At 39.0% G+C, this 26,882-nt stretch overlaps 1 protein-coding gene across 1 annotated transcript in view; it reads right to left on the bottom strand.

The window, feature by feature from the left end:
* Sec22a (SEC22 homolog A, vesicle trafficking protein) overlaps positions 1-26,373 on the bottom strand; it is a 63,072-nt gene extending 36,699 nt beyond the window's left edge. The window contains 4 exon segments of the mRNA XM_085685502.2: positions 2,145-2,339; positions 3,402-3,565; positions 18,981-19,101; positions 26,314-26,373. Of these exon segments, the coding sequence (XP_085541628.1) occupies positions 2,145-2,339; positions 3,402-3,565; positions 18,981-19,084 (463 nt within the window). The 5' untranslated portion in view covers positions 19,085-19,101; positions 26,314-26,373.
* Positions 26,374-26,882: the final 509 nt, after the last annotated feature.

Raw genomic sequence — 26,882 nt, 5'->3', positions numbered from 1 at the left:
AATAGAGTTACAGATGGTTGTGAGTCGCCATATGGTTGTTGGGAATCAAAACCAGGTCTTCTGGAAGTGCAACCAGTGCTCTTGAATGCTGAGCCACATGCCAATGCTCAGACCCATTTTGATTGGTTTTGTACCAAAACGAAGAGGAGGAAGAAGAGAAGGAGGGGGAAAAAAAAGCAAATTCAAATCTTTTCTGTTTGTATATCAGATTGCTTCATTATTGCTGAATTACAAATTATTTAAATATTTTGGATACTCATCTCTTATGCACAAATGACTTGTGAATATTTTTTTCATTTGTGGGGTTTCACTCTGATTGTGTTCATGGACAAGTAAGTTTTAATTTGATAAATTCCATTTTGTATATTTTGTCTTTTTTCACTGACTTTTTTCATAAATAATTTATTTTCATTTAATGTTCATTGGTGTTTTGTCTGCCTGTATGTCTGTGTGAGGGTATCAGAAGCCCTGGAACTGGAGTTACAGACAGATGTGAGATGCCATGTGGGTGGTGGGAATTGAACCTGGGTTCTTTAGAAGAGCAACCATTATGCCATCTCTTCAGCCTTCACAGTGATTTTTAAAATCAAATCTGAAAAACCTAACACAAGATCCTGAGGAGTCATACCTGAGTTTAGAGCTGGTAAATTTAGGGCTTTGCACTGAGTTAATTTTTGTGCTGTGGTTACGCAGTAGTCTAATTTCTTTCTTTTACATGTGGATACGTGGCTGTCCCAACACTGTATGATCTTCCACCATTGTCCTAGAATCACTGTGCGAACTGGCCACACTGAAAGGGTTTACTTTTGTGACCTCAATTCTACTACCCTGATCTACATGCTAGCCTTAAAGCAGAACCACTCCATATAGATACTATAACTTGGCAGTACCTTTGAAGTTGGAGTTTTTCAGCTTTTCCAAGATTATTTTGCATATATATGTATATATTCCTTACATTCTATATAAATTTTCGAATCAACTTGTCAATTTCTATTTTAAAAAAAAAACAGCTCAGAGTATGCTGAGTATCTACTTAGGAGTACAGCCACCTCAGTTAGTTGTCTGCTAACCCATAAATGTGGATCTGCTTTCCACTAATTTTTGTCTTAACTTCTTTCAAAAATATTTTGCTGGTTTCCAATAAATGGGCTTTCCATTTCATCTTTAGATTGCTTACTGCTAGTGTACAGTGTAGAGGTCTTAGGCACTGGCACTGAATCATGCAGCCTCTCAGAAGCCATGCACTTGTTCTAATAGTTTTCTAGAGGAATCCTTAGGATTTTCTACAGAAAAAAAAAAATCACACACGAATGGAATTATCTATTTCCTTTGTAATTTGAATGCCACTTTATTTCTTGTGCTTATTTACTTGTTTAGTGACTGACTGAATTATTTAAGTGAAATGTTTTCCCTTTCTCCCATATTTATATAATTAAATTACATGTGAAATGTCACATTCAGTTCACATTTAAAGAATAATAGCAAACTAAAGCAAATGTAGGGTTAGGGAAGGTGTCAAAATGACAGAAAGGTCTTAAGGAATTGAAGATGCTTTACATGAAAAAAAATTAGGCTAGAAGCATAGAAAAAAATGGAACTGCCTTCTACTTCAGCTGAGGGAGGTGACAGAACCTCAGACACACCAGTAGGTATTAATATGGAATCAGACATTAGCTTAATCCACAAGGAAATGTTTAAGAAGTAGTCCAGCAACAGTACACTCTACTTTTGTGAAATAGTGGGGTTTCCATTTCACGGAGAAGTTTCATCCTGACCCTGCTGTTAAGCCTTGTGTACTTTCTGTGGAAGGGGAGATCTGAGTAGTCAGTCAGTCACTACAACTTTTAGTTTCTGTTACAGTCAAAACTCTTATACTGAATATTGTTATTTGATATAATAGACATTTCTAAAGAAACAAAATGCTTTTTAGCAAAGATACCTTCTGAGATTATTATTTGGAAGTAATTTCCAAAATATCAAGCCTTCAGTAGCCTACTTTATAACAACTGAGAAAATGGATTGCTTTGAACTTCCATATTCTCTCATAAGTTGATTTAAAACACTAAAATAAAGCAATTGATTTTTCAAGAGTTCCTCTGTTACTTTTTAAAAAGTTAATAAAATAATTAAGAACCAAAACTCACCAGAAGAAATCTTACCAGCACCTTTATAGTCAACAGAAAATGCAGACGTGACGCCATTGGCTGGTCCCAGTTCACACACTGGGATTTGATAAGGGGGCCTCAGCTTGATTTCCATCTGCATGTCTGACAGATTTATTTTTGTTGAAAGAGACCTGGGATTATTATAACGCTGCTTGGTCCTCTGAATGAAGTTATCTATGTAAAATAAAAAATAAATTTCCTTGCAGTTATTTGTTAATTAAATCATTTGAGAGTGTGATGTTTATGAGTATAAATTTTATAAAGTTTGTTATTCAAAACTCTTCAATTTGTCAAGGGATTTCCAATATTATGTTTAACAAGATGTTGTATCATGGAGTCATCAGTTTTACACTCTAAATATTAAACTCTAAAATGAAGTTACTATAACTTAAATATAGACTTTTAGGAATTGTAGTAACAAAAAGAAAACAGTTTTAATTGTCAACCAATGACTTAATTTTTATATCCTTATCTCAAAAAATATTCAATTTGTAATTAGCTGTAATTACATACAAATTACACTATAAGCAATGTGTTTTTATAAATCTGCTTTCTTATTTTTTACACCATTAGATAGTATGTTCTAAAGAATAAGTTTAGTGGAATCAAAAGAAATTTTCTAAATTATCTTCCAAGCAAAATTTTATCTTTACTATTTCTCCTCTTTCTATATAAAGAAATCCATAACTTTGACCAGATTTTTTTGGTTGAGCAAACTACTGCCCATAGGCCAAATCTAAATTGCTGTTTTTGTAAATAAAGTTTTATTAGACAATAACTTTGCTCATTCATTTATGTATTGCCTGTTGCTGCTTTCAAGCTGCGATATCAGAGCTGAGTAGTTGTGGCAGAGACGAGACAGCCCTTAAAGCCTGAAATGTGCACTCTCTGATCTTTTCCAGTAAGTATTTGCCAGCCCCTGTTCTACATTAAGCAGACTATAAAAGATTACTACATAACCACTAAACAAAGTCTGAGGCTTATAAACTTCTCACTGAGAATCTGTCCTCTGGGATTCGTTCTTTGGACTAATAATTACAATCTCCTTCACTGCTCAAACACATTTTTTTCGTAAATATCCAAATTAAGAACTATAGATCCTTTGCCAATTATTCTATCAAAATCAAGGCTGAAGAAGTTTCTCTACTACGCCCCAATATTAGATGATAAACTGTTTGACAGACAGGATAATAAAAAGTACAGAAAAGAACAAAACAAAACAAACCAGGCCCTTACCAAATTCAATGAAACAGTATGGTCTGACAGCAGTATTTGTCTTCATCATGTTATAAGTAGTAATGAACTCCTTCTGAAGCTCATCCAGGAAAGAGAAGGCCAGAACATTTGGGTAATTTTCAGTGCACAACATCATGTAGCTCACTCCCAGAGAGCTAATAAAACTACAGTGTAAAAAACATTGGGTTTAAAATTTCAAATTAAATCAAGGTAATTTGTTGTTTCACAAGACTGGTTCTATACACCATAAACTGCTGCTACAGTAGCAATGAAGACATTAACATTTATTATATATTCCAGCAACAACTTTAAAAGAACCAAGATACACTACTATCTAAAGTTGTGGATGTGTTAAGGGAGACACATTACACTTCTAGAATTGCAGCTAGTCATCACAGAGCAGAAAGCAAGGGAAAGAACATACAAGTATGTAAGTATCCAAGTAGCTTAAAGGTCAACCCTTCACAAAACCAGGTGAAAATTATACACTCAAATCAAGAACTGTTCAGAAAAATCTGGCCAAAGTTATGACACTAACCCTGGAAAGATATATAGAACTTAACATAAAAGCTCAGGGTGGCCACTGATCTCTTAAGTCATCATTGGCCCAAGAATCAAATCTTTTACATTATAACACTGAGGGCAAAGAAATTATATGTATCATAGGAGGGTTTTTTCATTCATAACAATGACAAATACATAAAAAAGAAAGAAAAGAGCATGGCTTATAGCAAAATGTTAGGAACTGCCTAGTTGGAGGAAGTAGTACTGAAGGCAGGAAAAAATTAAACAAAACACCTTTTTTAAAGTCACCATAATAAAAACTGGATCAGGCACAATGATCATGAATATTAAATCCAGGAGGAAATTTTGAAGTATAACAACCTATTTGTATGGTATGGTTCTCTACCTTCCTAATGTTATGACCCTTTAATACAGTTCCTCATGTTATGGTAATCCCCAACCATAAAATTACTTTCATTGGTACATTTTAATTGTAATTTTGCTACTGTTATAAATCGTAACATAAATATTTGTGTTTCCTTTGGCTTGTGTTTTCTGATGGCTTTAAGCAACCCCTGCGAAAGGATCACTTAACACTCCCTCACTAACTTCAGTCTCAACCCATAGGTTGCTTTAAAGATGTTTTCCAAAGATGTTGGTATAGGTGGTCCTTCTATCCTTGTGTTGCTTTCATTGGTTAATAAAGTAACTGCTTTAGGCCTGTTGGTAGGGCAGAACTTAGGCAGATGGGGAAAACTAAATGGCATGTAGGGAGAAAGAAGGCAGAATCAGAGAGAGATGCCATGGATCCACCAGAGACAGGTGCTTGGAATTTTACCTGGTATGTTACTGCCATGTAGCAATATACAGATTAATAGAAATTAAAGTTTAATTAAGATGTAAGAGTTGGCCAATAAGAAACTAGAACTAATGAGCCAAGCAGTGATTTCATTAATACAGTTTCTGTGTGGTTTTTCGGGACTAAGCTAGCCGGGTGACCAGGACGAACAAGCAGCCTCTCCTTGCAACAGACTGTTTATTAGCTGCAAGAGGAAATTCTATAGTAGAAACCAGAGAACTTGTTGACCAAGTTATTCTAATACCAGTAATGAGGGGCAGGCAAACAGCATGCACTTCCAAGTGTGGCATTCTAAGGAAAGACATCACTTGTCAGTATTCCCAACTGGAATGTATAACCAGAATCTAATAGTGAAGAAACAGCAAAATAGGCAACACTCCAATTTTTAGATAGGGAGGCATATTCTTTGGGGGAGTGGGGAAGGAAAGGCTTTATTTGGAAGTGTACTTCTACATCATTGAAAGAAGTCAGGGCAGAAACTCAAATAGGGCAGAAACTTGGAGGCAAGAGCTAATGCAGAGGCATGGAGGGGTGCTGGTTATTGACTTGCTCACCATGGCTTTCTCAGTCTGCTTCCTTATAGAACCCAGAACTACCAGCCTAGGGACGGCACCACCCGCAATGGGCTGGGCCCTCTCCAATCAATCACTAATTATAACTGGATATTATGGAGGCACTTTCTCAATTGAATTTCCTTCCACTCAGATAACTCTAGTGTAGCAAGTTTTCTTGTCAGACTATCTTGGGATCACCAGCCCCCAAATAATGACACGGAAACAGTATTAACTATGAAAGCTTGGCCTTTCGATTAGGCTTTTTAGATTAGGCTTTTTCCTAACTAACTCTTATAACTTAATTATCCTGCTTTTATTTTTTTATTAAATTTTCTTATTTATTTTACATACCTACCACAGTTTTCCCTCCCTTCTCTCCTCCCATTCCCTCCCCCTTCCTTTACACCCCCACCACCACTCCTCAGAATGGGTAAGGCTTCCCATGGGAGTCAACAAAGCATGGCATAGCAAGTTGAGGCAGGACCAAGCTCCTCCACCCTGCACCAAGGTTGAGTGAGGCATCCCATCATAGAGAAGAGGCTCCAAAAAGCATTGGTAGTTCATGCCTTTAATCCCTGCACTTGGGAAGCAGAGGCAGGGGGATCTCTGTGAGTTCAAGGTTAACCTGGTCTACAGCCTGAGTTCCAGGATAGTCAGACTGTTTATGTCTTGAGAATATATACATTTGGCAGTACACATGCCAGAGACAGATCCTGGTCCCACTACTAGGGATCCCAGGGAGGTATATTCTTTTAAAATAAAACAAGCAAAAAACCCTCTATGCTGTGAAAAATAAATAAAGCTTATAGAAATGCTCCCAATAAAAGAAGTCTAAAGAAGCATGCCAAATACATATGATAATACCTAACCCCAGTCTGGATCCCGAGCAGAGAGGGCTGTGCTGCTATAAGAGAGATTTCTAGGATTAAGTGACAAGAAAGGAAGGAAGGAAGGAAGGAAGGAAGGAAGGAAGGAAGGAAGGAAGGAAGGAAGGAAGGAAGGAAGGAAGGAAGGAAAAGAAAGGATAGCAGTATTATAGAAGCATGATTAATTTATTATAGCTGATTATGGTATGCAGTTAAGTAAAAGCCTATTTCCAATTTTAGAAAATATACTTTGCAATAGTTAAAAAGGCCTGGACTAGGTATGTAGCTCCGTGTTTGCCTAGCATGAACGAGTCTAGGGTTTGTTCTCCAGCACGCAGGCAGGGTAGGGAGGAGGAAGAACAGAAGGAAGAGGAGAGGGAAATATCTGTAAGTTTCTCTCAAATGGTTCAAACAAACAAACAAACAAATAAAACATGAGGTAGGGAAATGTCAACAAAACCAAGTAAGGAAACACATATTATTAGAACTTCTGTTATTCATACAATTTTTATAAGTTTGAAATTGCTTCTAAATAATATGACAAATGTGCCTTAAAACTTCTAATTTAAGCATGGAAACATTTAATTTAAATATGTTGCACTGAAATAAAACTTTCTAAAATATAGCATTGCCTTCCTTCTATAATAAATAAGTGGTGAACACAAATTAACCGTTTAAAGAGTCACCTAAGTATCCGTTTATTGTACTGACCAGGAGCAGTAAATCAACACAACATCCAGGCTCCCACTTGCGTGCTACATCCTACTAATCACAGCAATCTGTACTGCCCGCTTGATCCATACTAGTGCACTTTTTTTCTACTAATACTGGAGATAAAGAATTCAAGATATTTGTGTGTGTTTGTGCACACCCCTGTGATGCTCAGAGGCCAGAAGGCATCCGGGTCCTCCTTTATCACTTTCCCTCTATTCCTTTGAGACAGGGTCTCTCCCTGAACTTGGGGATTGCATTTCTCAGCTAGACTGGAAGACAGCAAGCCCCAGCAATCCTCCTGTCTCTACCTTCTTGGAGCAGGGAGTATAAGAACGTGCAGGACATCTGGCTTGTTTTGTGGGTGCATCTTCAGATCTAAGTGCTGGTCTTCGTGGTTGTGTAGCAGCAAGTACTCTTAATCGGTAAACCATCTCTCCAGCACTCAGAGCTTTTTAATTTGATTTTGGAGTAAATATGTTAACATGATTCAATTTTAAAAGGGGGGAGAAATTTTGTACTGATCTCCTTTTATTGCCTTCTCTGCCCATAGTACTCAATTCTTCTCCTCCTAGGTAGGTCTACTTCCCTCTGCATCTTTTTACAGCATGAGACACACTTGTAACAAAATTATACTCAACTTATTCCAGTAACCTGAAACTTTCCAAAATTCCACTTAATAGCCAGTTTTGCAAAATTTCTAAAGTTGTGACCCATTAGTAAGTTATAACATTCTGTTAAAAAAAAAGAAAAATTTGGAGTGTATACTGTTTCATGAAATATTTGTTTTAGCTTTCTACAGTTTTATATGCATGCTCACAAAGGCAACTGTATCTCTTCTCAAGAATCATTAATTTAAGAAATGTCTAGCTACAGCAAATGGACTTTTCCCCTAAAAATTAGTATTTTAACCAAAGGTCAGTTTTTTGTTGTTTTTGTCCTGGGGGGGGCACTGAAATGGGATCGCTTTTGGCACAAGCTGTCTGAACAATTCTTCAACTTAATAGCTCAGGGTGGCCTCGGACTTCTGGTCTTCCTGTCTCAGACTCCCAAGTGCTGGGATTGCAATCATGTGCTACCAAGCTAGTCTAAAATATATTTTCCCAAGTGATTTTCTTGTCTTAAAATAAATTCTGTCATTATTAAAATTCTTTGCCATGTCATTAGCATTTGAATGTACTCCACAATAGTTTGAATAGCTTGGACACAATTAGCAACTGGCTTCCATCCATTCAGAACTCTCAACTAGTGAAACAAAAGTAATTTCATTATTGTTTAATAATGTGACTGAAGATTTTGGTCATTTTCTGTGTTACGTCAGGGTTTTGCTGTACCTCTACATTAATAGTTCAGTAAGCCACAGACGTCTAACTCACAGTTTGTGGCAAATCCTGTTTGTGCTAAATTTAGATGGAAGATTGAGAAATACAGAAAACCCTATTTTTTAAAATATTATATTCTGGCACTTTTCAGAAAGTCATCTACTTGTATGATGATCTCTGAAAAGGTATAAACCATTATACATTTGACTTTCATAGTAAATTTAGCCTTATAATTCTTTCTCTCAAATGAAAAACAGCTTCCTAACAGTACATGCCAGGTCTGTTAATTTACATTTGCAATAAGAATAATAATTGCTTTTTCAATTATTGTTGAGCCAGACAGAGATTCTTACCATCTCACTGAAGACTTCTTTTGAAACAGTCTACCATCACTACAAGCACGCTATCTGCACGTATCCATCGCACTTGGTTCGTGTTTATATATAGACACTGTGCCTTAAGGAAGGTAAGAGTAGCAACAGTAACAACATGATGACTATTCTGCTGAATATTTTGCATAAAGTTTTTATTTATCCTCACAATAAAAGGCTACTAACTAGGTCATTCTGCAAATAAAGAGCCTCAGAAAGGTCAAGTACTTACCCAAGGTCACACTATTAATAAGCAGAGATGGTGCCCCTGGGGACATAGTTCAGTTGGTAGAGTACTTGTCTAGGCTTTACAAAGCCCTGTGTTTGATCCCCAGCACAACAAACCAAGAGCTCAGATAAACAGCTTATTCCAGAGCCTATAATCTTTTCTACAACACACCAACTTGCACATTGTACAGATTTTAATCTTTTTTCACTTTTTTATCAGCCACAGATCAATCTGTTTTGTTTTGTTTTTCCTCAACTACATGAAGAACAATGAGATTTAGGGATCTAGAACTTGTATAATATGTATATTCCTATGCCAGGAAACCCTTCCAATTTTTCCACTTCATCTTCTTCTCAGTATCCCACAGAGGCCTGTTTTAGAGCTTCAAGTGTGCCAACACACTCCCAGCTCTGTCACTCCCACCCCAAGAAGCTTCCAGAACACTGTCTTTTCCACTCTCCATGTGCACCAATCCTGACCTGGCTAAAGTCCACTCACCTATTTTTTTAAATATATTTATTTATTTTTTATGTATACAATATTCTGTCTGTAGGTAAGGCTGCAGGCCAGAAGAGGGCACCAGACCCCATTACAGATGGCTGTGAGCCACCATGTGGTTGCTGGGAATTGAACTCAGGACCTTTGGAAGAACAGGCAATGCTCTTAACCTCTGAGCCATCTCTCCAGCCCCACCTATCTGTTCTTAAAGACCTTTGAAAAGTGCATGATCTACAGCAGTGATTCTCAATCTGTGGATTGTGATTCCTTTGGAGGTCACATATCACATATCCTACATACCATATTTACATTACAATTCATAACAGTTGCAAAATTACAGTTATGAACTAGTAACAAAAATAATTTTATGGTTGGGGTCACCACAACATGAGGAACTATATTAACGGGTCATAGCATGAGGAAGGTTGAGAACCATTGATCTAAGTGATCTCACCCTTGTGGTTAAAAAATAGCAGCTGCTATTAATTATGAACTAGCTCAAGTTGCAAGTGGACATTTACATATTTGCATTCTGCAATGCCTTTTTAATTAACAACTGTACTCTAGAAGAGCATGGATGATTTCTGTATTGCCCACTATTGTATTCTTAGCTCCTAGAATAGTGGGATCTAGTACATAATAGGTGTTCAAAAACTGAACAAATGGGTATCACTCACTTGCTTACAGTCCAGTACTATCTACACAAAGTAAAATCTCAGTGACTAAAACACAGAAAAGGATACCATTTCACCTACTCTTCCAGTCGCTGCTGTTTCAGTTCAATTTATCTTCAGTATATCCTGAAGCTAAGGGTGTTTGCAGAGGTCACTGAAGGTAACAGTGAAGATGTGGTACACTGCAGATGGCTTCCTAAATGTGTAGTAATGCCTCCACTCCCTTTATCATTATTATTACATATGCATGTTTGTACTGCCAATGGACATAGTCTCTTTTCTCTAATTTAATCACAATGGGGTTTTTTGTTTTGTTGGTTTTAGACAGGTTGTCCTATTCCAGAATATCCTTAAACTCTTATGTAGCTGAGAACTTTTGATCTTCCTGCCTCTACTTCTTTGAGTACCTGGTTTATGTGGTGCTGAGGATCAAACCTAGAGCTTCAGCTAGACCCTCAGAATACTCAATATAATTTTTTAAAGATTTATTTGTGGGCTGGAGAGATGGCTCAGAGGTTAAGAGCACTGGCTGCTTCTTCCAGAGATCTTGAGTTCAATTCCCAGCAACCACATGGTGGTTCACAACCATCTATAATGAGATCTGGTGCCCTCTTCTGGCCTGCAGGCATACATGCAGGCAAAACACTGTATACATAATGAATAAATAAATTTTAAAAAAGACCCAACAGAAAAGAAGGCTACAGGACAAAAAAAAAAAAAAAAAAAAAAAAAAAAAAGATTTATTTGTGTATGGATGTGTCTCTGAGTCTATGTACACATGTTCAAGTGTGCATGCCTACATACAAAGAGGCCAGAAAAGGGACTCATTTCCCTCAGATTTGGAGTTATGAGTATTTGGGGGATGCCTGGCTTATAATGTAGGTGCTGGGATTCAAACTCTGGTCCTCATGACAGTGTAGCAAGTGCTATCTCTCCAGCCCCTAATGAGTATAATTTTTTAATTACCACTTTCCTTCCTACTTTACTCAATGTCCACCCCACACCTACCCCTACGCCCTTGCTGTCCAGAACTCACTATGTAGACCAAGCAAGCTGGCTTCAACTCAGAGATCCACCTGCCACTGAGTCTTCCCACCCCAACCCCCTGCACATGCTACCATGCACAGCTCTCCCTTTGTATTCTGAGACAAAACTCTGAAATTCTTTTGTAACCCAAGATAGTCACGTACTCAAGACCTTCTGGCCTTAGCCTCTTGATACTGGGATAAGCATATGCGACCATGCCTTGCCAATTTTTGAAAAAGATTTATTTATTATGTATACAGTGCACCAGATCTCATTACAGATGGTTGTGAGCCTCCATGTAGTTGCTGGGAATTGAACTCAGGACCTCTGGAAGAGCAGTCAATGTTCTTAACCTCTGAGCCATCTCTCCAGCCTCCTGCTAATTTTTTAAAAGATTTTATTTATTATGTGTGAGTGTTTTACCTGCACATATGTATATGCATCATGTGTGTATCTGGTGCCCACACAGATCAGAAGAAGGCATCGGATCCCCTGGAATTGGAGTTACGGATGGTGCTAAGCCATCTCTCCAGCTCCCTTCATTTTTCTTTTTTAAAAGTTGTAATTCCTGGCCAGGCAGTGGTGGCACACACCTTTAATCTCAGCACTCAGGAGGCAGAGACAGGAAGACAGATCTCTGTGAGTTCAAGGCCAATCTGGTCTACGGAGGGAGTTCCAGGACAGGCTCCAAAGTGACACAGAGAAACCCTGTCTTGAAAAACAAACAAAAAAAGTTGTAATTCCTTTATGTTTCTGGACTTGAATTCCAACGGAGTTGGCATTTCTAACCATTGCATTTCTTTTGGCCAAAAAACTTATCTAAATTCCAATACATCTTTGTTCTCCCCCGCTGGTACAACCACTAAGAACTTAGTTCTTTGAGGATCACTCAGGCGTATCCTGAGTGAGACTGAAAGATGTCCAACTTCTAGATAAGGGTTCTACCCCATCTAATCACCTTATTAAAAAGCTAATTCTAGTGTATACCACCATAAGTGGCTCCTAAAGTTCAACAAAATGAAAAGTGGCTTTGGACATAAAACTTTTCCTGAAATCTCATTTAACATACAATGTGTCAAAGAAGCTTTACATATAACCAATTAAATACTGACTTATTAAAATAATTCTGGTCTGTTGCACTAAATGAATACACAGTAAAAGCAATGATGTTCCTCTCAGCAGATCACAGAACACCTGTAGTCTAACACATTACTATAAGATGTTTAATGTCAAAAACAAGGTCCTTCACTGTCAAGAATTTGCAATACAATGACCAAAGATTTACTTAAAATAATGATTTAACACATACACCAACACACACACACACACACACACACACAGGATAGCATGCTAAATGATAATACATAGCAAATTATTTTTAAATGACAAGATTAATTTATATTACATATATTATTTTCATTCTTTCATTATTTTAATTCAATTATGCCATCACACATAGAAATTCTGCTTATCCTTCATAGCCACATTCCCTTGTTATTTATAGCTTTCCTGGGTACAGAAAAACTGTCCAGTAGCATGTACTCTCTGCTAAAGTTGCTAAGTATTAGAAAAAAATAGTACTTTTGAAATAGAACCTTTCACAAAAATTGTACTAAAATAAGTATACCAAGCAATGTCAACTTAGAAAGATAAAGAAGTCTAAGAATTTTAAGGAGCCCAAAGTGATCACACTGTCAGAGTTCTGAATATTATTTTCCCATGCAAACCATAATAATTTGCTTCCTAGGCCATGAATAATCATGAGTTTATTCAACATGCATAGTATGTCTAAATTGATGTAAGTTGTGAGACTGTGCCCACGGTGGAGAAGCACTCCTCTAACCAAGCGCGCACAGAGCCACTGCAAAGTTCAGTGGTAACGTTAAGTGAAGTTCCTGCCGATTGCAGGTGGTGAATAACTAGGCTACTGTTCTGGCTACAACTCCTGTCATCAGAAAATAGCACCAGAGAGTGAAAGGAAAGTCCTGCTACTGACTGCAACTAACAGACAGGAGGCCTAAAATAGCATTTTTAGTTGAAAGTAGTTTAGGGACAAATACAAAATGACAGCATTTCCAGGCAAGGAGAGAGCCTAGAAGGCCTGCAGCCTGGCTGACTTCAAATGAACTCCAGTGAAAGCACCAAGGAACTACATTGTTCCATTAAAATTCACAGTGGGAAAACTGGCTCCCACAGGGTATATGCCTTTTCATAAGATCAATGTCTCAAAATTAAAAGAGATCTCACAGACACAATCTGATTTTTTAACTCCAAAGTCAATCACAGAGTGTTAAGGCCTCACAGGACACAATTTAATTTTCATGACTGCTGTAGCCATTTAAAGTAATAAAGTAAGTTTATTCATTAGATATTTATTATAGCATGAGGGAAGTACATAATTTATGAAACAATAATTCCTTAAAATTACTATAATATCACTGTGAAATGCAAAATTATTCAAATGGCTACTCTTACACTCTTCCTTGTTCTGCTCAATCAACAAAACCAACCAGTAAGGTTTCTTCAAAGCTAAACAACCCTTTTGGAGAAAATAGACTTATTTCCATGGTTGGGAACACTGCGAATTCCTAAAATATCTGTCATAGCTAGTGTCACTGGCAACTTGACAAACCAGGGAAGAGGGAACCTCAACTAGGGAACTGGCTTCATCAGACTGGCCACTCCTAAGCAGAGGACCCTGCCCATATGAAAAAGGACAGCTGACTGTGATCCTGGGAGAAGTCAGTAAGCAGGGCTCCTTCTGGACCTTGACTCTGCCCCTACTGCTGTTCCTGCCCTGGCTTCCCCAATAATGGACTGTGTCAGAAAGTGTGTTTCTGATCATGGTGTTTATCACAGCGACAGAAAGCAAACGAGGGCCCCTCTCACTTTAGCTGCTGCTATGAGTTGTGCAAGATACTGCACTAATATAAGCCGTACTCCGAGGAATGTGCTTTACCAGCAAAATGGCCTTCAGGCCACTGCATCCTCGGAAAAACCATTGTTTTCCCTATACAGAGAGGGAGAAAATGAAAAGAGCTCTCTTAATTTTAAACCTTACTATTCTCATATTCCCCCCTCCAAACTCTAAGTCTTTCTCTGCCAGGTCAACTAGACGTCAATGTGAGGGACTAAGTGGCTTAGCCTACATTTACAACTTAGTTACTCTAACAGTTTCTATACAGATCTGAAAAGCATTATACTAAAAGATGAAGAATTAAAATAGGTTAGGCTGGGTTGGAGAGGTGGATCTATGGTTAGGAGCATGTACTACTTGCAGAGGGTCTGAGTTCTTTCTGTTCCAAGCACCCACCTAGGGTGGCTCATTACAGCCTCAAACTCCAACCCCCAGGGATCCAGCCCCTTCTTCAGGACTCCAAGGGTACCTGCTTTCACATGTGCACAAATCCACATGTATGCAGCACCCCCACACACAGAGACATTCAATTAAAAATAAATATTTAAAATAGGTTAGGCTGTGGTGGGTCAATTACGTCAAGGAGTTACAATCCAGTTACAGAGAGCAAATTAGAGAATTTAATATTTAAATTTTGAAGAAGAGCAGTTGAACAAGTTCTACATGCAACCTATGAAGACAGTGAGGTCATCAGGAAAATGAAATACTAGTAATACGAAAGGAGGTACTCAAAACAGGCAGTCTATAAGCTGGGCTTGGACAGAAAGAGATATTTATTTATTTAGCATGGCCAGGACAAAAAAGGGCTAGTCTGGTGGCAGCTTCAGGCTGTGTGCCACGTTCCTACTGCAAAGCCCTTAAGTTTCATCTAACTCACAGCAGGGAGAAAAAAAGGTCATAAAAAATGTTAAGACAAGTAATACAATTAAACTGCCCATTTATATCAGACTGAATTCACTGCTACATACTGTGAATACCCCTAACAGTCTAGAAGCCAACCAACAGAATCTCTTCTTAATGAGAAAAATACATGATACTCTGCAACCACAGTTAAAAGTTCTGTTCTCTAGCCCATTTTAAAAGCTTGACTACAAAAACAACATGCAGAGATGTTTTTTATGCCTAGTTATAAAAGTTATGCAATTTATGCATTTAAATATATCTGAACCATGTTCTTGGATCAGGCCAGATTGGACCCTTATTGACTTATCCCATTCCTATCCTCTATCATAAAACATTTTATTTTGCCAGGCACAATGTTTGAGCCTGTAATTCTAGCACTCAAGAGGCAGAAAAATAGGAGGCTCATCACAAATTTAAAGTCAGCTAAGGCACACAGTAAGATACTGTCTGAAGTTGGGCGGTGATGGTACACGCCTTTAATCCCAGCACTAGGGAGGCAGAGACAGGCAGATCTCTGAGTTTGAGGCCAGTCTGGTCTACAAGAGCAAGTTTCAGGACAGGCTCCAAATCTACAGAGAAACCCTGCTTCGGGGGGAAAAAAAATTATATATATATATATATATATATATATATATATATATATATATATATATATATGAACTGTCTGAAAAAAAATCATGTGCAATCAAAAAGCGAGATGGCTTAGCAGATGAAGACACTTGGCTCCAAGCCTGATGACCTGAATTGGATCCCTGAAAGACACGTGGTGGAAGGAGAGAGCCAACTCCCAACAGTACTCTGACCTTTAAATGTGGTATATGCCATGCTGTGCCACAATGAACACACCATCTATGAGCATACCCATTCACTAAGTAAATATAAAAGAAAATTTAAAATTTAAATTTGATTTGAAATGCAACCAAATCAATGAATCAATCTAAAAAATAAATTTCATATCATGTCATGTCCTTATACCAAGGAATATAAGAAAAAAGTCACAAAAGACTCACTACTATATCTACTTGAGAAATGCTAGCCAAATGCTGCCCCTTTCATGGGCATTAGGTCTCAGGAACAGGAAATTGAATCCATGACTGTCTACTGACTGGCTCTCCCACCTTGCCTTGGACACAAGGAATTCAGAACAGTACTTGCAGGTCTGTTCTAACAAATGCACAAGCCATGTGTTTGCATCTCCAGAAAGGGTTACCTCTGTTTTTTATTCTCCTAAATCTACTCCTTGAGTCTGATTCTTCATCTAGCCTCCTGAATTAATGTATATGAAAACTGTCCCAAATCCTTTGTGGTAGAATAAGATAGGGTTAAAATAACTAATAGAAAATCTAAAATTCATAATTAAATAGAATTGGAACATAGTAAAAAATTTAGTGCATTTATATTGCTTTTAAGAAAATAGAGCAAAACAAAAACAAAAAGATTTATTTTTTAATACCAGGTAGTTTCCAGTGTTAACATATACTTCAAGCCAATCTCCAATAACTTTGACATGTTTATCCCACTGCCTGACAACAAACAGAACTGAGAATGACAGCGGGCACTATAAGGCCTGCTACCTAAATACTTCATGTTTCAAGTCCTTGTCTTCATCTAAGTAGAAGCAGGATAAAACATTTTAGATAAAATTTAACCACTATCATCAATATGTTATTTTATAGGTAAATCCTCAAAACTCCAATTAAATGTAACCGATTATTTTACAGTTCCTAAGTAATTCAAGTAATTGTGGACATTCTCTAAAGTTCTATTCCAGCCCTCTCTAAATTCAGGGGACATTTCTGCCCTCAGACTTTGAACTGGATCTATGTGAATGGTTCTAAAATCCCTATCCCTTCCACTAGATTGTCTCAATTGGAAAGATCTCATAAAAGCCAGATATGGTGGCCTGCACCTTTAATTCCAGCACTGGGCAGGCAGAGGCAGGCAGATCTCTGAGTTCCAGGCCAGGCTGGTCTACAGAATGAGTTCAAGGCTAACCAAGACTACACTGTGAGACCCTGCTCAAAAAAAAAATAAAAACAAACAAACAAAAACTTAGATGGGACTTCATCTCCTCTCCTCACATCCTAAACAATCCTTCTCTAAGGGCTGTTCGATTCTACAGTTTCATCTCCAGTATTCCACCTCAGCAGGCTTGACCATTATTCCTGTTTGACATTTTCTTTCTCATTTATACATTTATTTTCCTACTTCACACTGTAGTACCAAGTTGACCTCTGAGCCTTATTTCTTTTAAACTTTCTGTTTTACTCCATGTTCTATGGTCTTAGGTTTTTGTTTTGTTGGTTTCTGTTTGTTGGTTGGTTTTGTTTATTGAGACAGAGTCTCACTATGTAGTCCTGGCTGGCCTGGAACTTACAGATCTGCTAGTCTCTGCTTCCTGAGTGCAGAGAGTAAAGATATGAGCCACTTCCCACCTTTGTTTGTTTTTTAACCAAGTGACTTTCTTCCTTCAAACCTGTAGCACTAACCTACAACCTACTGTATCAAAATAACTTCCCTCAATTTAAACTTACAGAGCAATCCAGGGTCTGGTCCCACACTAGGTATCAAACCTGTCTCATAGCTACCTGCAAACCTTCATTCACTAGCACCACGTCAGACAACTTAGCACACCTGCATGCCATGCAGCAGCACACACTGCTGCTTCTGCCTCCCTTCCCTAAACTTAGATATCCTGCCTTAGGTGAATTTTAATTCTTCAAAACATAGAGTCTTATCTTAATAATAATAAAACACTTTGCTTATATATCCTACATGGACCATGTCATTATCTGGTTTCCTTCTATGTTCAAATTAGCATCACAGACCCCCAAGTTAACTGATCTCTAATTGTTACATATGGATGCTGTTCAAAGCGATCATGTTTTCACATAATTACAAATCATAAACTGACTTCCAAATCTAAATCTCCCACATTTGTCCTATTTCAGGACACATTCAGCCAACTGTGCCCCTTGAATGGCTAATGGGAATCTCAGATTTAACATGTCCAAACAGAACTTTTACCAGTGAAATGCAATTAACCTCTCTAGTCTTCTAATTTTAGCCTCATTATACATGCAGTTTCTAAGGCCAAAAATCTACATATGATTCTTTTCTTTTTCCTTCACATTCTTAAAGTCTGTAAGGACCATGTATGGGTGTTAGGCCCAAAATGTAGGCCAAATCCAACTACTCCTCTTTATTACCACCCCACTCAAGTTGTAGTCATCATTTCTAACAGTCTCTCCTACCCATCACTCCATTTCTACAGTCTCCCTTACAGTCTGCTCTTGAAAGTGGCTAGTACAACCTACTCAGAGCTAAAATCAGATCATACAGTTCTCCAGCATAAAATTCCCCAATAGTTTCTTACTGCATTAGGATTAGTAAAGTAACAGACTCATTATGGCCTAGAGAACCCTAAAAGGCCTGTCCCAATCCTATCTTTCTGACCCCAAGTTCTGCTACTTGACCAATGCCCCACAGTGCTTCAGCACCACTGGCTTTACTTCTATCTTTTAAGATGTATCAAAGGGCTTCTCCACTAGCTGCTGCTCCAGCCTTACTCCTTATTCACAGAACCCTTCATGTAACTGCCTCCCTTTTCATTTTTATAATTTCTGGTCAAATCTCATTCTTCCTGGAGGACTTGATCACCACAGATTACAGTCACACTCTATCCTATCACCCAGACTTAAAGGATAGACAGATGGATAATCTGCCCTTCCAGGAGGATAAAATTTACTTATTAGCATTTCCCAGTACAATTTGTCTGCTACAATCTTGAGCATGTAAGAACTCTAATACTTAGTGGGCAATTTATAAGAAGCATTATATACAAAAATAATATAAAGTTTTCTAAAGCCAGAATCAAATCCAGAGAATTTGCAAAAAGGTTGCTAGCATCAGGACTTCTACTTAGTGTAAATTCAGAATATGACTGTTGACTTGCAAGTTCTCCTGAGTTAATAAAACATGTATTTCTATTGCAACCACTTAAATTTCATTAAAGTAACAACCTCTAGGCAAGTGACTAATGACAAAAACTTCAATAACATTCTTACTTGATGTTATAATGTCCAGTTTTCAGTGTACATCTATCAGGAAGTTGTGCAAGTTTCCTGGAGAGCATCTTAACGTACTTTCTGCATTCCTGCACTCCTGTGCCCTGCTCATAATCAGTAGATGCAGACAATGGCAGTCCATCTCTGACACGAATGACGGAGGCAGATAAAATCATAGACATTTCAATCCACAGAAGACCTAAAACAAAGTGAAAAATAAAAATCAAGGCCAAAAAAGCACTTATAAAACTTTTAAATTAGTCATAATAGTACTTACAAAACTTCCTAAATTAGTAGTAATGAGAGTACTAATAAAAATAATGACACAATATATTTCAACAACCTTTTACTTTAACACGCTTTATATATATATATATATATATATATATATATATATATATATATAATGTATATGAGTATTTGCCTACACATGTGTTATGTGTATGTCTGGTACTCTTGGAAAACAGAGAGGGCATTGGATATGTTGGAACCAGAGTTACAAATAGTTGTGAGCAGGTACATGGGTACTGGGATCTTCTGTAAGAACAACAAGCGCTCTTAACCACTGAGCCATCTCGCCAGGCCCCAAACAAGCTTTTGAAAATAATGTTTTCATGCTGGGGAGATTGCTGAGTGGGTAACACTTGTAGGACAAGCCATCTGATGACATGAGTTTGGCCTCTAGAAAACATGAAAAATCAAGACATGGTTATAAGAGTAAACACCTATAGACCCTGAGGGCTGCTATAGGTAAATGGGAGGTGGAGAGAGAAGAGTTCCCAGAAGCTCTGAGGCCAGCTAACCTGGTATATACAGCAGTGAATAAGAGACCGTCTCAAGGTGGGAATGCAAGAATCAATACCTTAAGTCAGTGGTTCCTAACCTTCCTAATGCTGTGACCCTTTAATACAGTTCCTCATATGGTGACGCAACCATAAATTATTTTCACTGCTACTTCATAATGGTAATTTTGATATTGTTATGAATTATAATGTAATATCTGTGCTTTCTGACGGTCTTAGGCATCCTCTGTGAAAGGGTTCTTTAATCCCCACAGGTTGTGAACCATTGCCTTGGGTTATCCTTTGACCTCCACACATACACTGTGACACACACATGCTTCACCCCTACTGGTCAGTGTTCATAGTGCTAGAAAGTGCTATACAGACTACTGGAGAAAGGTAATAGTAAACTTCACCTAGCTATGAATCTTGCAAACTCTAATAATGATCTGCCTACAGTTATGACCAGAGGGGCAATAGTGGCAGAATATTATGGAAGTAAGCAATCTTTTTTTAATTGAATTTAAGGTCCACTCCATGAAATGGAGCCCATACCTGACAGTGTTAATGAGGACAAGAACCTGAGACAGATAGGTCCTGGGGCCTATGGGAAAACCTACTTATTATTCTGTTAAATGGATACTGAAGTAAAACAACCTCTATACCCATAGAGTGCGCCATTCAACCCCCATCAGAGAAGCTGCTTCTTAGAGTAGATGGCAATTAACACAGGCCCACAACTGGACAATGTGTAGAAAATGAGAAGCTTTGGGGCACTCAGCCCTAAATAGGCACCATTTGTTGTAGTTGGAGACTGCTTGTTCATTCCTGGCCACCCAGACCCGAAATAATTACACAGAAACAATATTAATTACAACACTGTTCGGCCAATAGCTTAAGCATATTTCTAGCTAACTCTTATATCTTAAATTAACCCATTTCTATTAATTTATGTATCACCACGAGTATCATGGTTTACCAATAAGGTTCTCCAATGTCTGTCTCCTTCGACAGCTACATGGTGTCTTTTCAACTCCACCTTCTTTTCTCCCCTATCTCTGTTTGGAATTCCCACCTTGCTCTATTCTGCCCTGCCATAGGCCCAAGCAGCTTCTTTATTCGTTAACCAATAAAAGCAACACATATACAGAAGGGCATCCCACACTGTTACCTGTCCCCTCAAAGCTCAGGGATCTATGTAGGAGAGGATGGGGGTGGAGGATGACTTCAAGGAAATAACATTTTCCAGATGCAAGAGGGGAGAGGTACATATGGAGCTCAAAAAGACTGTGATAGCATACACAAGAACTGCATAAACTCAAGCCAGACCAAATCCAGCCAAGAAGCTAACAGCAATCAATAGTTGCTGGTAGAAGAAGATTAATCTAGCTCTCTTCAATGGGGGTGGCACACTCCAGGCAAGCCCCATGCTCAAAAACACAAATGGGACTCCTTGGTTTTTTTTTAATGTTGTTTTGGTTTTAGTGGGCCTTTTGTCTTTTGAGAAACTCAGTGTGATGGTGCACACCATTAATCCCAGCACTCAGGAGGCAGAGGCAGGCAGACCTCTGAATGTAAGGCCAGCTTGAACTACAGATCAAGTTCTAGGACAGTCAGAGCTCTGAGAAACCCTATCTTGAAGAGAGAGACAGAAGAAAAAGATAGAGAACATGAAGTTGAGAGGGTAAGGAAGTGGAGGAGGACCTAGGAAAAGGGAGAGGGGCAGGGAAAGAATATGATCAAAATATGTTGCATGAAATTCTCACAGAATAAATTCAAAAATAAAATAAATTTGTTTAAAAAATAAAAGTATTAATAGTAAGTATAGGTGATTGATTTAGAGGCATTGTTTTGCTACATAGCCCTGGCTGACCTGGAACACACTATGTGGTCCAAGCTAAATCAAATCCACAATAGGTCTCCTGACTCAGCCTCCTAAATACTGAGTTTACAGGTGTGCACCACTATGCTCAGCAGAAAATTTAACCTTACCCCAAGGAAAATAATCATAAAGTCAGATAAAAATATAAATGGATACCCTTACAATCAAATAATTTAAAATAATCTAAAAATCCAATATAGAATGACAAGTAAATAATAGTATACCCATATGACAGAATATAACAATGTAAAGCTTTCTAAAAATAAAAGTTTAACAATGTGTTAAATCATGATGTGATGAGCTAAAAAAAAATTTAAAGCAGGATAAAAACTTATTTTACCAAGTGACACATAACTACAGTCTTAACACTTAGGAAGGCAGGAAAAGAAGGATCGTGAGTTGGAGGGCAGATTGGGTTATATCACAAGGTCCTGTGCTGTGGGACAAAGGTCTGTACCTTGTCGCTTGTATTATTTTTAATAAAATGCTGATTGGCCAGTAGCCAGGCAGGAAGTATATAGGCGGGGTGATGGCGACCAGGCAGGATGTAGAGGCACGGCAATAGAAATTATGGGAAGAGGAAAGTTTCAGTCTGCAGTCATCACCCAGACACAGAGCAAGCAAGATGTGACTGCCTTGCCAAACAAGGGTACCAAGCCACATGGCTAACACAGACAAGAATTATGGGCAAATATAAGTTATAAGAGTTAATAAGAAACCTGAGCTATTAGACCAACCAAGTTAATAATTAATGTAGACCTCTGTGTGTTTTCTTTGGGACTGAATGAGGAACTGGGTGGGACAGAAACCTTGGGTCAATAGTCCTGTCTTAAAAAACTTTTTCAGACAAACATATATTCAGAGATTCCTAATAAACTGAATAAATAGATTTCTAGTAAACAGACGTAGAACACAACTGTCAAGGCCCTAAAAGGTTGTTGGAGGGCTGTTTTTATTTATCAGTAGATAAAAATTGTTTTCTATGGGAAAAAAGTTAACCCCTCTCCCCCAGCCCAAAGTGATTTTATTTATCATCCAAACCAATTAAAGAGAAAAAAGATCAACACCATCACCACCAAGAAACAACTAGGATATATATCCAATCAACAATGAAGCTTTAACTAATTTATAGACAGACTCTCATCACGTTAGGATAAACGGTCTCTTTCAATTTAAAAATCATACCGCCCTTTTTTTAAAAAAAAAATTTACTTTGGATTCTTATGGGAGTATATTAAAAAACAAAAACAGGAATATGCCTGTATGGAGGTAGAGCAAGGGCTAGTGTGAACTTATGAGTTAGGCAGTGTGGGCAAAGAAAATCAAGGAAGAGTGATGGGACTAAGGAAAGCAAGAGGGAAGATTTGGAAAGGATAACCCCAGCACTCGCCAGACAAAGGCAGGCAGATCTCTGTGAGTTTGAGGTCAGCCTGGTCTAAGGAGCTAGTTCTAGGACAACTAGGGTTGTTACACAGAGAAACCTTGTCTTGAAAAACAACAATGAAAGATAACAGAATCCTCACAGGAAGTCCAAGGAGTGCTCGGCATTTCCTTCCAGCAGCAATTGTAGAGGAAAGTCAAAATTAGAATCTAGGGAGAGCTGCAAAGTCTAAGAGAAGTCCTCAAACATCAACCAACGGGACACTATCAGCCTGTTAAGCAGATCCCTCCTTCAGAAGGCTGTCAGGCAATGACCTAAGGCTCAAAGTGTTAAGAAGATATTTCCAAAACAGTAGAATTCAAACAGAATAGTTTTCACACATATGTTGTAACCAAATGCCCTCACTACCTCCTTAAAGACAAAGATGTTTAATGCTGGGGTCACTCATTTTTTATTTGAGTTAATCAAGTCCCAAGCTTTAGCCCTCAAGTACCACTTTCAGGATGCTCACCTTATCCGGATCTCACCTATACTATTTCTTATTTGTCAAATATCAGTCTCTCAACTGGCTGCCTATATTTTTAATAATAACATCTACAAAATCAGTTTTGAGACATTAGGGGATTTTACCCCAAAATCTAAGTTAAAACAAGTAAATTTTTGCTCTATTTATATGTATATTAGTTTAGAGGCTTTCTTTTTAAATGGCCCTTTGCTTAACAAATCATCTTATACTAATGATAGCACCAAAGTTTAGGAAAACTAACTTGTTACATATCATCTTGTTAACTAGATAATTGCTGAAATCTGTGAGAATTAGAAGGGAGTAATTTGAGAATTGGCTGCATAATTGTGATGCTAAAGGTAGAGTCAGATTGATTGAACTTAATTGACCATATTAATTGCAATGCTCAGACGGGAGATTGAATGAAAAGGAAGGAAAAGAGTACAAAGGACCACCAGAATTTATTGTGAGGTTTTGCCAGTACTTTCTTCCCCATTAGCAGTCCTTGCTGCTTGCTTCATTGTGGGCACCTGCATGCACACTATGTGTAAAACCTCAAGTTCCACAAGAGAATATGCCCATAACTAGAGACAGGGGTCCTAACACATGTGCAGATGTCAGTAACTTAAGTTCATATAGGTAAGTATAACTTCCATCTCATAGATGAGAAAACTGAACTCACTTGCTCAAGTTCACCCTAGTACAAAAGGACTGATACTTAAGCTTCACATCTCTTCATCATAGTGCTATAACCAGGAAAGCACCAGGCAGCAAAAAAAGTCATACATTCAAAATTTAATTTTTAGTATGAACAAAAGTTTTATAAAGTTCCAGCCTGATTTGAGCTCACTATGTAGTCAAGGCTTACCTTGAACTCCTAATCCTCCTGTCTCCACCTCCCAAGTGCTGGGATTACAGGCTTGAGTCATAACACTTGGCTCAGCTATCATTTTAAAATAATAATAAATGGGGACATTTTCTTTGAAAGGCAACACAATATGTTAATTAGAAGGTCAAATCAGGCCAGGGAGATGGCTCAGCGTCTGAAACACTTACTATGCAATCCTGAGGACTAATGTTCAGATCTTAAATTCAGATCACTAGAATTTAAGACTAGGCAAACCAGGTAATCCCAAAAGACATGAGTTCTCCCAGGCAGGTTGGGAGATGTGAAAGTTGCAGGTTTAAAAAAGGTCCCATCTCAATTAAGTGGAAGGCAATCAGAGAAGACACTGAAAATCAACACCCAACCTTCATTCACACCTGCACACACCAGTGTGCCAACACACATTTTAATGTACATACAGGCATACTCATGTACAAACGCAATGTGCAAAATAAACAAACAAGTAAGTAAACAAGTAAATAAAAAGAAGTCATATTCTCAGACTTAAATCCAGGCTCTACTACATGCCTGACACATTATCTTGACTTAAGCTTTGCTTTCCAAACCTCAAGTCCCTCAGCTCTGAACTATGGCTACAAGTAGACCCTATCTTAGGAGGTTCTCTTTAAGATCTAATAGCCTTCACCTCTTACACTCATGAAAAGCACCTGGCACTGCCTGTAATTTAAGTATTTTGCTGGGCTTACTATGACCAGGTTACCTACATTCTACAGACCAAGTACATCACATACCTCATTAAGTCTTCCAGGAGCCTGTGAGGTTAGGTATTAGTTTCATTTTGCTTTGGAGGAAACATAAGTCCCAAAAGTTTAAGTCATTTGTTCAACTCCTAGACGAAGAAGTAGGGAGTGTAGTTCTAACAACTCCATGAAACATTGCCTCTAAACATACCCTCTTAACTGCGCGGAGGAAGGTCACAAGAATCTCTTTGACAGAAGTTTCTTTTCATTCGCCAATCTAAAAATACTTAAACTTGAGGCAATCTTTGAAATACTAAACTGATGTGATCGTTTTGAAAAAGCCCAACGTCTCAATAACTTTGGACATGGTCACGGGTGTCAGATTCAGTTCCCAATCTTCCTCTACACGCCAGAAGCTAAGGAATGTTTAAGATACCACCTAACTTCTCACAGTGGTAGCAAATGAGTGGGTACCAGTAACATGGAATGTGATTCCTTTTTAAAAACATGGGTATTTTGCTCATCAATCGGGATTCTGCCACACCTGGCGTGACCCAAGGACGCCAGGCTCTGCCCCAAGTTAAGCACAGGAGGGGCGGGTTCCGAAGAGTTCCACCGGCCCAGAGTGATGCTGATCCCGGAAGCTAAGCAGCAGGCGACCAAGTCTTAAACTGCTTTTACTGACAAGAGAGATTCTCAAGCAAGCTACAATTTGGCCTCCTCCGGAGATCCCCACTTGTGGAGCCAATTGTTCAGATCTCTTTTCTGCCACATAGTGTCGCAAAATACCATTAAACAGGGCCTCAAGGGGTTTCCCAGAGCCAACGTCGGTGATTTCCGACCTCAGTGCCCATTCAGACTCCACAAATAGCTGGGTACGCCACGGGTACAAGCTACCCCGCCCAAAAGGAACTAAGAATGCCACCTCAAGCTCTCTCAAGACCGGGTGAATTCGTGTGCTTCTGACGTCTGAGGCCAAGGAGTCCGCTTGCTGGTGGCTCGGGGTGCCCGCACTCCCCATTAGTCGCCCCTACTCCGGTCGCCCATCCTGGGACAGGCCTGCCAAACAGCAACCGCCGCCCGCGCGGCTAGCAGCCTTAGGTCGCAGGGACCCGGGACGCGCACACCCGCCCTCTAAGCTCCGTGGCCAGCGCCGCCCAGCTCCAGCTCGGGCAGTACCGGTTACGACGAGGTGGAACGCCGAGAGCGGCGCGAGCGACCGGTCAGGGCTCCCGGAGACCCCGAGGAGGCTGGAAAGAGGGGCTGGGCCGTACCTGTCGCGCCGGGACCCGCCGCTCCGAGTGACGCGCCACGCGGGGCATTGTGGGGCTGGGAGTGGCCTCCCCGCGGGGTTGCCCAACGTGGCTGGTGTGGGCGGAGCTCTTGCGGACCAATCGGGCTCCGTGGGAAGCACCCAACGATCCGCCCCCTTCCGAGGCCCGCCCCGTCCCCGCCCCCTCCAGCGGAGATTGGCAGGTTCTCGTACACCTGCACCCGGAGAATGCCTAGTCTCCTGAGAACAGAATTATGACGTCCATTGGAAATAAGGCTAATCTCCTTCACCTGCTGTTTTGTGTCTGGAAGCAGTTTAATGCGCCCCACGGGACAGAGGAGAAGCTCTCTCTGGTGAACAGAGAAAGGACCTTCCGCCGTCAGCCACGACACAAAAAAACTTTCCAAGACAGACGAATGCCCAATAGCCTCTCCTAGCCTTCTCGAGGTCATGTATTATTAAGCAATACTGATTGTCTATCAAGTGCCAAGCAGCATGTTAAGCATGTTATACAGGAATGTACACAGTACTCCTTTTAAGGTGTAATAGGAGCAAGAGGCATTCGACTAA

This window comes from Myodes glareolus, chromosome 2 (genome assembly GCF_982192425.1).
Source record: "Myodes glareolus chromosome 2, mMyoGla1.1, whole genome shotgun sequence".
Classification (NCBI taxonomy): Eukaryota; Metazoa; Chordata; class Mammalia; order Rodentia; family Cricetidae; genus Myodes; species Myodes glareolus.
Note: the sequence above shows the minus strand (reverse complement) of the source record. Positions and strands in the feature narration are given on the sequence as shown.